At 39.3% G+C, this 12,557-nt stretch overlaps 2 protein-coding genes across 3 annotated transcripts in view; one reads left to right on the top strand and one right to left on the bottom strand.

The window, feature by feature from the left end:
* The window catches only part of LOC124154038 (vam6/Vps39-like protein), a 56,622-nt gene extending 51,125 nt beyond the window's left edge, over positions 1-5,497 (bottom strand). Inside the window, exons 1-5 of the mRNA XM_046527519.1 lie at positions 5,184-5,497; positions 4,846-5,022; positions 4,634-4,734; positions 4,291-4,494; positions 3,803-3,980 (exon numbers count right to left, since the gene is read on the bottom strand). Of these exons, the coding sequence (XP_046383475.1) occupies positions 3,803-3,980; positions 4,291-4,494; positions 4,634-4,734; positions 4,846-5,022; positions 5,184-5,256 (733 nt within the window). The 5' untranslated portion in view covers positions 5,257-5,497. The remainder of the gene's footprint in view (positions 1-3,802; positions 3,981-4,290; positions 4,495-4,633; positions 4,735-4,845; positions 5,023-5,183) is intronic.
* Positions 5,498-5,722: 225 nt separating this feature from the next.
* The window catches only part of LOC124154039 (mannose-6-phosphate isomerase), a 31,326-nt gene continuing 24,491 nt past the window's right edge, over positions 5,723-12,557 (top strand). For both annotated transcript variants that reach the window (XM_046527522.1, XM_046527521.1), the window contains exon 1: positions 5,723-5,825. The gene's annotated coding sequence lies outside the window, so the exon portion shown is untranslated. The remainder of the gene's footprint in view (positions 5,826-12,557) is intronic.

Raw genomic sequence — 12,557 nt, 5'->3', positions numbered from 1 at the left:
CATTTAATAATATTGTTTTTAACGTCGATAAGTCATTCTAATGCCTTGGCCTGGGAGTTTCAGCTTGCTGTATACACTATAGTTGTCAACGTGGGCACGGAATACCTATTTGTCAGCCGAGGCTGTTGACCGTTTTCCGACCCGGTGGCGCATTCGGAATAATCGGAGTGAACCTCTGCCTCGCTCACACTTTACTGTGCGATACTTTTAAACCCTACCCCACTTTCTTAACTCAAATGCTGGGAGAGTACATAAAAATTGTTTAGATTTCTAGGAATAAACATGTAACTTTTCAGCTTTTGCGGACAGTGCCAATTTTTCCATGTTTGACGCCACAAATAAAGCTATCTTTTTGCCTATTTGAATATTACTTATGTCTAGAGATACGTGAAAATTGCACTTTCATTTTTACTTTATCGCACTTTTAGTAACAGTTTATCACATTTTGTTGCATCTATTTCTTTATTTTCACAATGAGGTAGTTGACGGTAAAATGTAGTGAAACATAGTTATACGACAAAATACAGAATATTTCAAATAATTATGTTGTAAAACAGTAATAAATTAAGGAACAAGACACGTAGTGGCGGAGGTCTAGCTTGCCCGCACCCACATTTAAACTGCGCTCGGCACAAAATGTACGAATTTTGCCGTTGAAAAGGCAAATTTGCGTAAAAATATCATGAAAGTCCAGTCATCGCATCTATGTCGCATTTATTTCCGCACATCGCATCTATATCGCATTTATCAAATTTGCGATTTTCACGCATCTCTACTTATGTCCAATGTTAATTTCATTTATTCCTTTGCTGCGTTTTGTTTCCTTCTTGAACTAACGAAACGAAGAGTTGCTAAGGTTGATTAAACAAAGTGAGAATTTAAGAAAAAAATTTTCATCCATATTGCTAAAGCTTAGTTCTATGGTTCGTTTGCATTGTCCTATTAAATGATGGCGGCGCTGAAAGCAGTGACGTAATTTGCCAATATGGCTGACGCATCAAGGATATTGTTGTGATTATAACATAGGTGCAATAGGATGAGTCATCGAGCCACTGCGATAATTAAAGTAGAAAATATCTAAGAAGGTTTTCTTGGCTTTGAGGTGGTATTACAATTCCCACGGGCAATGACAAATAGCATTTAAGATTAAGGAATTAGTAAATTTTAGCTGAAATATCCTCTACTATCTCACGGATATTAATCAAAGGGTTCCTAATGAGCATAAATGAGTGACTGTGACAATAACAACATTATTCTCAGCACCAGAAAAGAAAAATTGCAATACCTCGGTTACCTCAAGTGCATTAAACAAACAAAGCACCGTCGCAGTAAATGATGAATTGTAGCAAAAAAATGGCAACTGAAAAGGCATTTTACATGAATATGAATGCTTAAAATATATTACTTGCGACGTTATGATGGCTTAATACCAAAACTATAATTAGAAAAATCAGTAAATTCCCAGAAATGCCAATGATTTGTCAACGTTGTTTCCTTAGGTATCCTCGGAGCTCTACTTCCGAATTCGGCCAATAGTTGGCGTATTGCTTGTCTGGATTCTCGAATAGGGTGGTTTCCTATTATTTTTTTATTGCCTAAATCGAAAGATATACTCCTGGAGTACGTATTTCAGGCTTTTAGATTTTTAAATGATGATATCTATTTTTCACGATTAAATGAAAAGTGAAAATTTTCAAGCGCGCGAAAATGCGACGGCTAAGTATGAATGCTGGGAAAACGCCATGAGACATCATTCTGGTTCCCGCTGACCTTGGAGCGAGGCTTTGAGTGCTGATACGATGCAGGCTGCTAGCAGGTAGCAGAGTACCCTGCTAGCAGGTAGTACTTGGCTTGAATAAAAATTATTAATGCTAGAGATGGGTCGAATAGCAGATTTCTCGAACTCGAATATCAAATTCAAATATTAAATCATTGCTCGAATATTCGAATACCTCGAATATGTACAAAACGATGAAGGTGGGAATGTTTGACTCGGTTGCCTATGCAGCAGGAAACAAAAGATTGTGGGGAGAAATTTTGATTTCCTTTAAAGGATTCAAACAGGAATTTAGCTGATTAATGGAATATTTTAATTTTATGGAAACAATTGGGCATATAGTTGATTCAACTCACATCTCTTTCAAATATTCTAAGGGGACACACCACGTCACGAAAAATGATTGCATGCTGTCTCGGCATTTACACTGCTACAATGGATTTCTGTCTGATGTATACATTCTTATCCACCAAACGCCATTTCAGCGGCACACCCATCTGATACTCGGCTTCATCCAACTTCTTATTTTCAACAGGTAGCTCGCTTTACCCCCACTCCTGCTGTCAAGTGCAAGCGGACAATCTGAGGCGTTTTGCAAAATACACGCGCTTCTCCAACGGATTTTCTCCAATTATTTTCAATCCATCTTAGGAAGTTCTCACGAGATAAGAAGATGAAGTCGAATTGCTATCAGGGAGAATCCAAATATCCTGAGAAAATATCCCTTCGTCTGTGATTGTAACATCAGAGATTTAAAGCGCAACTCATAAATTTTAACTTGAAATATGTTTTCGGAAAAAAAATACCGCATCAACTTCCGAGAAGCTCTGCTGCTCATATCGAGTCTCACCAGAATGCTAAGTCTCCATCGTATTTTGACATTTATTTCCTCACGTAAAATGCTTAAATAAAGTCAGAAAAGCATCGCGTTTGGTCTTATTCTTTTTTTAAATTACGCACATATTACTGATATTTCAATCCAATTAAGGTGTAATATCAATTGCCGAAAGTCATTGTTAGACACCTTTTGAGCTATATAGGTGATTCATGCAGCAGTTGACCTCCAGAAACTGAGAACTTCGAAGCAGGTAGGCTGAAAAAGGTCAGTGGGAGAGAAAGGGGGGGCGCGAAACATGTTTCTATTGTTCTCGTGTAACTTGGTATTTTTTTCGAAGCTAAGGTCTTCATAATATGATCCCTGCGCGAGCTGTGACCTTTTTTTATTTCAAAGAAGAGGAAATCCTCAGAGGGGGGGCTAGTGCTGAATGGAGGGGGACAGCAGATCTTGGGAAATGCTCTAATGTAAATACCCCACGGTACTCATGCAGCAGTTGACCTCCAGAAATGGGGAACTTCGAAGCAGGTGGGCAGAAGGTCAGTGGGGGAGAAAGAGGAAAGGGTGAAACACGATTCTGTTTATTCTCTTATTTTCCCAGTCAACTACCAACAACAGTGTGCAACAGTGTACGGCACGAAATTCAAAGTATTCGAGAGCATACCTTTAGCATAATTATTCGAGACCTCGAATATCGAATACTTTCTAGTATTCGAGTATTCGCGGATACTATTCGCACATCTCTAAGTTATACCCTATCAAACGAAGGAAACTATTCAACCTTAGGCAGTTTTAATACGTGATTATTAAGACATGTTTCCCTGAGCTCTGGGCCTCATGCATGCATTGGTAATCTCAGACGATGTAAAACTCCAATCTACTCATGTAGAAACTAGGTCCCTGTGATGTCACGTGGAGTGGCATCGCATGGAGGCCAATCCGGCCTTTTCCAAATGCAGTTAAAATTGACCATTGGCATTCGTCTGAACTGGGATTTCTAAAAACAGATAATTTGTGTATTATGAATACACTAATGGTGGGTAACGAATCGCAATCAATCCTTTCGTTTTCTTTGATGACGGAAACTACCCTATTACATGACCCCTTAACCCGACTATCATGTCTAAGGCCACCTTGGTCACTGCCTCTGGATTGAAATAGAATAACTTAACATCAAAAACAAAAATTACCTATGTGAGTAGGAACATCTGACCACTTTATAGGAAATTTTTGGGCTGGAGTTCCTTTTGTGTCCATCAGTATGGTTTGAGAGTCTTTCCCCAATGCCAGAGAATTATCAGCCAGCCTAGTAATACTTGGTTCAAGATTTTTTCCAGTTGGAAATAGCTCCTTTTGCTCACCTGTAAGCTGCAAAAAATTTCAGATTTAACTGGAATACTGGCCAAATACTGCATAAGATGAAAAGAATTTGAACTTAACGGTGAAGTACAGGATTGACAACTCGCATGGTATACACACCCTCCAACTCCCTACACGTATGCTAAAGACTACTCACTTAGGACTTATGGTACTCCCTCCTTGTACACTTTTTAAGTATATACTAGGTAAGAGAAAACGGCCAAAGATAACAAAAATCACCCATAAAAAAATGGATTTTCAAGTACACTATTTCAAGATTACGATCAAGTGCATCAGAAAAAAATTGCTAAGCATTCACCTCTAACAAGCAGTATTCTCCTTTAAATCCCACACAAATTGTTTCTCCACACCAAACAAGAGCTTTTGGAATGTCCGGGACACAGAGATCTTCACGAAGATCATGAAATTGATTATTTTTCCAGTAAAATAACTGCAATCTTCGTTTCACAGCAACACATAATCTCACTGTGGTTGACGTCCTACCAGTTAGGGATTGACATTTCTGAAAAAAATCCAAAAGTCGACAATCTGCCATCACAACAACAAACTCTGACTTCTATTTATACACCTATAAGCCATATTAAAAACTTAAACAATTAATTAAAACCCCTTAACTATCATTGCGCACCACAATTACATACCTTTATGTCAAGAGAAAAAAGAGATGCTCCTCTAGTCTTTTTCACAGTAGTTATGAGGGAAAAATTAATAGTTGTCATATCGTGGACAGATACAACACTATCTAAAAAAATAATAATTAGGAAAATGAATAAAGATAACTCGAGAAATAACACACTTCCACTGCAATAGCTCAAGATAAAATGCAATATATTTTACGATTAGATGTACAAACCTGACAAACTAATGAGAAGTTGGTACTCGGGTACAACAGCCATTTGCTGAATTGGCTTTTTTGAGAACATTTTGTGGTATCCGAGCAATTGGACGTCATTTTTCCTTTCGCCGAGGCGAAAAGATACGCTGTACATCAACAAATGCCCCTTGCTGGTCCCAACGAGTAACTTGTCATCTGAGGAAAAAAAGGTAAGATGAAACCAGTCAAATGCTAAATTGTATTGTAAGATTTTCGCTAATTATCTTTAAGTGATCTAGGATTCATTTTAAAAACATCAAGAGAGAAGTTGATTACTCACAATGCTTAAATTAGATGATTAACGATTTAATACTCACCGTAAGCAGCTATAGAGTCTATTTGTACATTGAGTTTAAGAAGCTGATTGGCTTCATAAGCATCATGCATCATGAATAATCAAAGTTCACAATATAATAGAATAAACAAGTCTTTGGTTCACAATCCGGGTCGAAAATGGACATATAACAGAATCGAGTAGTTTATTCACATAAGAGTCGGCTTTCTTTGACATTGGGCCATTTCTACTTCAGGAACTTTCATAAATGATAATCAAAACAGTAACGTAGCCTAGCGCACGAGGCTTTGCCTGGGATAAGGGAATTAAATACCGTCTTGTGACAACAGTGATCGCATCTTGAATCGCAAATTCATCAGCTGGTTATTTTGTTTCTCATCTGTTTTATTTAAAGGAGTATTACGCACAATACCAACTGTCGGATATACAAAATCATATTTTTCATCTCCAGACTTCAATATTTCAGTGTTCTACGCCTTAAAAAAATTGCATAAAGAACATATTTATTGTATTTTAGAAATATTATATTTTTCCGGTAATGCATGGGAGAAAGAAGTTAAGTTTACAATAATGCAAATTTCGTAGCTTTGTCAAACTGGCTCCTTTGAAGAGTTGACCGCTGGCGAAAGCTAGGAAGAGTGTACCTTGCCACCAAGATTTGACCGTAAGTAGTGATAAAAGACTTTCCTTTTTGATACAGAGTATCATTTCCAAAGTGAGAGTTTCATTTTAATACAGTAGTGTGTTAAGAAGAAGGTTTAAAGTCTCAGGTCGCGAATATTTGGATGATAACTTTCTTTGCTATCGTAAAGAATTATCGACACTATATTCTGCTAACGTCATAAATTGCGACTAAGGACTAGTATGAACAGATTATTGCACGAATACTTCATCATTTAGTATCGTAAGAGTTTGTTACGCCCTGAGTAAAAATTACACATAAATTGTCATCTATCAGTGACAACTACAAAAACTATCCGCATTTAAACGCGTCAATGCGGTTAAAACCTTGAATTGTACCCAGGATTTGAATATACGGATTTTACAATTTTGATTTGGAACTACTATAGCGTAAGGTGGTAAGGTGTCATCCCTACTTCCATGTAGTGGTTATACGTGATAGAACCCCGTAGGCAGACTGCGCTCGAATAGTTGGTATTTGATGATCTGTGATGACTGGTGACGTGGATTGCCAGTATATTTGTTGTAAACGTGCACGCTTGTCCATTTCAGGTTCTCAGGTTGGATGCCTTCTTGAAGGTCATTTAAAGGACTTGGGTGCTTGATTAAATGAAAAATAAGGACTCACCTTTTCTCGGCTTAATATATTTATTTTCTCCTGTGAAATATTTAGATAGGATTGGTCCTGATTGTATTTCGCTCCTTTGAAATCAGTGAACCTTTCAGTTGGTATTGCAATGTGGCAAATTTTTATAGATGCCCATATTTTCTTATTTCATAGTCATGTTGTGGAATGGACTTAAATATATTATATATAAGAATTGGAATAATTAAAATTAAATATATTGGACTGGAGTTAATTGTTTTTAGTTGCAGTATTGCCTTTAAATGGCTGGATTTAGGATTAATATGTTCCTGATGTTATATGTTGTTCATGGGATTTACTGGCAAACATTTGCCTACCTGTGTGCAGGGTAAAATCTTATGAAATAAGATAGAGAGAATAAATGAAACGCATGATTGATTGGATGGTGGCATGGGCATATATATTTATAAATCTGGAATTATGATATGAATCTGGAAAGCCACCAAATAAATGATCGGTGGGACTTAAGAATAGCCCTTTCCTCTCAAATGAGGCTTTAGGATGTAAGGTGGCATCACCAATTTCTCCTGAAGTTATGTATGTGAAATGAGTTTCCTTATGGTGAATTATGATGACTTTATTTAAGTCAGAACTTAACCTATGGAAAGTTACGATCCTTTGAAAAAAACATCTGTCAACCCTCAGAGAAAAAAAATAAAGGATCGAATTTATGCTAATAACTATAAGAGCAATGATTCTTATTTTATTTCAAACAAAATGCTTATATATATATATATATATATATCATAAAAACCCTAGGATGGGCAGTATCAGAACACACAATAAAAAATAGAAACTCACTAGATAACTAAATTTTCGGTGGTATTACCACCTTCCTCGGAGTTAGGTAAGAGACTGTAGGTAAAGGATAGCTGAGGGAAGGGGAAAGGGGAAATAGAGGGGAGGAAGGGTCCAAAGAGGGGGGGAAAGAAGTGGGTTGAGGCAATTAAGGGATTAGCGTTGGATGTTTAAGCCGGGAGGAAGAAATGCTTTGAATAGCCAAATGTAGCTTAATTCAATAGAATTAAGTTTGAGTGGGTGGTCTGTGGGGGGAAGGGAGGCTAAAACTGAAACATTGTAGCAATCATTGAATTGACGCTGATGAGTGGCCGCATGTTTCGCCACTGGGAAGGATGCAAAGTCAGAGGAAGAGCATGATGCTCTGTGGTTATTGATTCTAAGGTTAAGGGGGGTTGAGGATTTGCCTATATAAAAGGAGGGACAGTGCTTGCATTGAATAAGGTAAACTACATTTTTTGAGGTACAGGAGGCCGCAGGAGGTGGTGGTAGGTAGGAGACGAGATGACTGGGGATAGAAGGAGGGGTAAAAATTGGGCAGCACTTACATCTAGGACGACCGCAGGGCGAAGGTGTGCTAATGGGAGTAGTGGGTGACTTCTGTAAGGGGTTAGTAGAGCGGAATAAATTTAAAAGGTTTGCAGGTCGTCTGAATGTGACAGTCGGGGGTTTGGCGAAAAGATTGGCCGTCGACTTATTGTTTTTTAGAATAGGGAAGAGGTCTTTAAGGATAGACTGCAGGGATTGTATTCCAGGAAAGTAAGTGGTGCAGAGGGAAAGGTCTCGTGGTTTGTTTCTATTGCACGGTTCTGGGGGGCATTTGTGTTTGAGAATTTTTTTTTACGTAGGAGGGACTCTGAGCACGTATACATATATATATATATATATGTATACGTGCAATCATTTGATGTAATTCTGAAGTAATTTAAGAGGTACATAATTAACAAACGTCTTAATTAAGCAGTAAAAATGAGCTATTGTTAAGCAATTATATCTATTAAAGGCCACATTTTATTTTTTTTCTCAGTGGCTAGTTTTAAGGCTGTCCCTGTAAATGCCCAGAATTCATTTCAAGTATACATTAAGTTCATCTCAAGTTTTATATCAGCCCTTCCCTCTCTATCATTGCACTACAAAATTAGCACAGGGGCATTTATTGCAAAGATGATTCTGTGTTCTGATTGTGAGGGGATGTTAAACAAAAGTTTCCTCAAAACAAAAAAACTTTTGTAAAACAAAAGTTATCCAGGCTGTAATGACCATATGTTCCCCTCCCAGTCACCATTACTTAACGTCACACTACCCAGCCGGCACAAACCATCAAATTTCTTTTTGGCAGCTGGATGTCATCCAGATGCAAAGAGTATGAGTGCATCCTTTTATACAGATGCCATCCATATGCCGGTCCACCGCCGAGGGGATGAACCGCCGCACTTAGAGAGATGCCGTGAGGATGAGGATGCACGAAAGTGCTGCCATCTAACGGCGGAAAATTGAACTCGGTCATACTAGTATTCCTATATTACTTGTCTGGTTCTCTTTATCTCGTGATTGTTTTACACTACTCGGGATAAATCAGAGCACGTTTTATTTCATGAATATAACTTTAATGACTCAGCATAAAACAAGAGGCAGGCGAACACAGGAATACAGGCGTACACAAGACAACATATGAGAACTTCAGTACAACATTGCTATCCATCGGAGTCCAAAACAAACGCAAGAGTTCAAATCCAGGAAAGTAGAGGCCAATGAGTGCGCGAGGGTCGATACCGGGAGATCAGACAAAATTGCTGCAATGGTCAGAATAAAAAAATATCACTATAAAACACGCCCAACACAACACTCAATCTACGAGGTACAACATCGCTATCCATCGCAGTACAAAACAAACGCAGATTTCAAATCCAGGAGAGTACAGGCCTATGAGTGAGCGAGGGTCGACACCGGGAGATTAGTCAAAATTGCTGCAATGGTCAGAATTAAAAAATATCACTATAAAACATACCCAACACAACACTCTATCTACGAGGCTCCAACACGTCGAGATAGGGATAGATGGCTACAAGACGACAGGTCCATACCTACTGCTGTAGTCATTGGTAGTTCCGTATGTCCGTGAAAATCTTGAATACAATGAATAATTATAATAATAATAGTTCTTGAAATTTTATAATAATTAATGCGAGGACTTGCAGATATTTTTAAGTATTAAACCACATCATGAAAAATATGGCATTCATAGGCGCAACTAGCAAAGGATGGCAGGAGGATATTTGGTACCTAGCGCATTCTGTCACGCATTGCATCCACTTCACATATAGATGCGGTATGGGCTGTGCCGGCTGGGTACCATCCCCCTACGACCCTCAACCTTGATTCCCTCATGTATTTTAAACCTTTTGAGAACCCCTCCCCCCTTTAATTTTTTTATTGTCGTTTATCCCATGCAAGCCAGCTCAAGACCCCCCCCCCCCCACTCCTTTCTTCAAAAAACAGCTTTACCCATCATCAATGTTCCTTCCCACCCGCCCCTTTTTTGGTTCCCCCCTCCCCTTTCCACCCACGATTACCTATTTAAGAGCATGCCACCCATCTAATTGTACCTGATACACTAGATATTGAAACCCAGGTCGTGCTATTTAAAATAAAGTGTGGAATAAAACAAAGTTATTTTATTTCATTCAATAATGAAGCAATTGCACAAAATAACGCCTGAGACCATGTCTTATATCAGTATGAATACATTCAACTGTGACTGTTTTGCAGATCTTTTTGTCTTGCTCAAGAACTGTATGGGATTCATGCTTTGATTCTCCATGTATCATGTCGATACCTCCACTGCATAAACGCTCCACAATCGCCCACCGAATAGAAACCGCTCATTTAGATAGCCCTACTCAAGTAAAAATTTCTCCCTTGCAACTGGGCTGAAATTACCTTGAAACTCACTGCCTTGCTTCTATGCTGAAACTGCATTGAAATTGAAACAAACCAGTGGAGTTAGGGAGAGGGATGGCAGTGCAGTAGCAGTGCAATTAAGAACTCCAGCTACTCCAATGAAACTCCCTTGGCCACTAACTAGACTGAAACTCCCTTGGCTACCAGCTAGACTGAAACTCCCCCCAGTGAGAAATGGGTGGTGGAATCCACGTGGAACCCACGTGGAATCCACGTTGAGTGGTGGATATTTGGTGGTGGTGGATATTGAGTGGTTGGACCCACGTGGAATCCACGTTGATTTCAAGTGGATTTGTGGTGATTAGCATTAAATGTTAAACAGAATTTCTAATTTGTGGAACTTAACTCTCTGGTGACATTGCGTCATTTATCATCCTGAAACCACGCTAGTTATGTGAAAATGTATCGCACATTCTATTTTTATATAATTCGTGGAAAGGCAGCCATGAGAGCACATGAAAAATCGTAGACACATATATAGAAGGTTTAGATATAGAGTGGTTGAGGTTTTAATGGTTTTAGGACAGCACCTACTGCTATTTTAATTTTTCCACCAAATTTCCACGTGGGTTCCACGTTGATTCCACGACCAAAAACACGTGGTATCCACGTTACATCTCCACGTGGGTTCCACGTGGATTCCACCACCCATTTCTCACTGGGCCTTGGCCAGCTAGACTGAAACTCCATTGGATAGCTAGGCTGAAACTCCCTTGTATGCCAGGCTGAAACTCCCTTGTTTGGCTGAATACATTTCCCCTACCCAATCCATTAAAATTCCCTTGTCAAATCATATGAAACACAGTAAATTAACAACTTGCGCAACCCAGCCAATAGTGGATGATCACATAACAGATTTCTCCCACAATTTTGCATGCATGATAAGAGATAAAGGGTGGATAGGTGATTGCGATCAACAATAGTTATTTTAACTGCAATGACCACAACATTTTTCAAGACACAATTTATTAGAACATGAAAATACACCAATAAATTAATAACTGTTAAAAGCACATACAAAAATATTCCAAATGAAAGAAGTCATGGAAGTTAGATGCTCCTGAAAAAGAGAAGAAACATGACTGAAACGTTCTCATGGCTAAACATGGAAGGAATAAACATGCCATCAGAGAAGTTAAAACGCTTACCTCCAATTATGACTGCAGTCACCACCACCGACCTCGTTCTCCCCTTCACCTTAATTTCGATTAATTCTTGCCGTTAACAAACGTCGAAGTACCGGGAAAATATTTATGCCATCCATCTTGTCATGCTAAAACCCACGCTCACCTCGCTCCTAGCAACTTGAGAGAAATAGCGGCAACCGACAGCTTGACGCGCGGGAAAAGGTATACGTGTTGCCAAAAGCTAAATTAAAAAAATACATTGCCGCTGGAAAGAGGGGTCGCGTATATGTCCGGTAGAAGGGTTCCGTATGTTGGCAAATCTTACGATGGGTAGCACACGCGCAGCAAGGGAGAAGCAGTTCAAATTCATGAGGGACAGGGGATACCCAAATGCTGCAGCAGCTCTGTGGCAGGGCAGTTAAGACATTCGGCAAGAGAGATTCAGTGGAGTTATTAAGTTGGCCTGGCCTTTGAGCCTACTGTCCAGCTCAGTGCCAGTAGAGCTCATGCGCAGCAAGGGAGAAGCAGTTCAAATCCATGAGGGAGAGGGGATACCCAATGCTGCCGCAGCTCTGTGGCAAGGCAGTAAAGACATGCGGCAAGAGAGACGCAGTGGTGTCATAAATTCGGCCTGGCCTGAGCCTATTGTCCAGTTCAGTATCAGTGGGGCACATATGCAGCAAGGGAGAAGCAGTTCAAATTCAATGGACTTGCAAGGGAGAATGGCATCAGAGTTTCAGTCGAGTGCTCTTTTTCTTGTTGAGGACAAGGCAGTGCAGTGCAGTGACAAGGTTGTTTCAAGGCAGTTTGAGTGCATTCAGTGGAGTTTCAGCCCAGAATCAGCTCTGTTTCAAGGGATAAATTTTTACTTGAGTAGTAGTACTAGATGAGCGGATTTAGTTCGGTGGGCGATTGTTGAGCGTTTATGCAGTGGAGGTATCGATGTACGTGGAGTCTCCCTTATTGCCGTTAACTGAATAGATGAGTCACCAGGTATGAAGAGTTTGAGGTAGAAATTTAAGCTGAAAATTTTGTCCCATTTTTTTTATAGGCTTAAGGGAAAAATTTAGGATTTTTAGGTACTGGATACCCTATGCAAAGAGTTCTACACCATCTCACCATTTTTTTTGTAATGCTCTCAATGAATGGTGATGATTTCCGTTGGATTTTTATGCTCAGTCTG

This window comes from Ischnura elegans, chromosome 2, assembly GCF_921293095.1.
Source record: "Ischnura elegans chromosome 2, ioIscEleg1.1, whole genome shotgun sequence".
Lineage (NCBI taxonomy): Eukaryota > Metazoa > Arthropoda > Insecta > Odonata > Coenagrionidae > Ischnura > Ischnura elegans.
The sequence above is the reverse complement of the archived record's forward strand: the minus strand, read 5'-3'. Positions and strand labels throughout refer to the sequence as shown.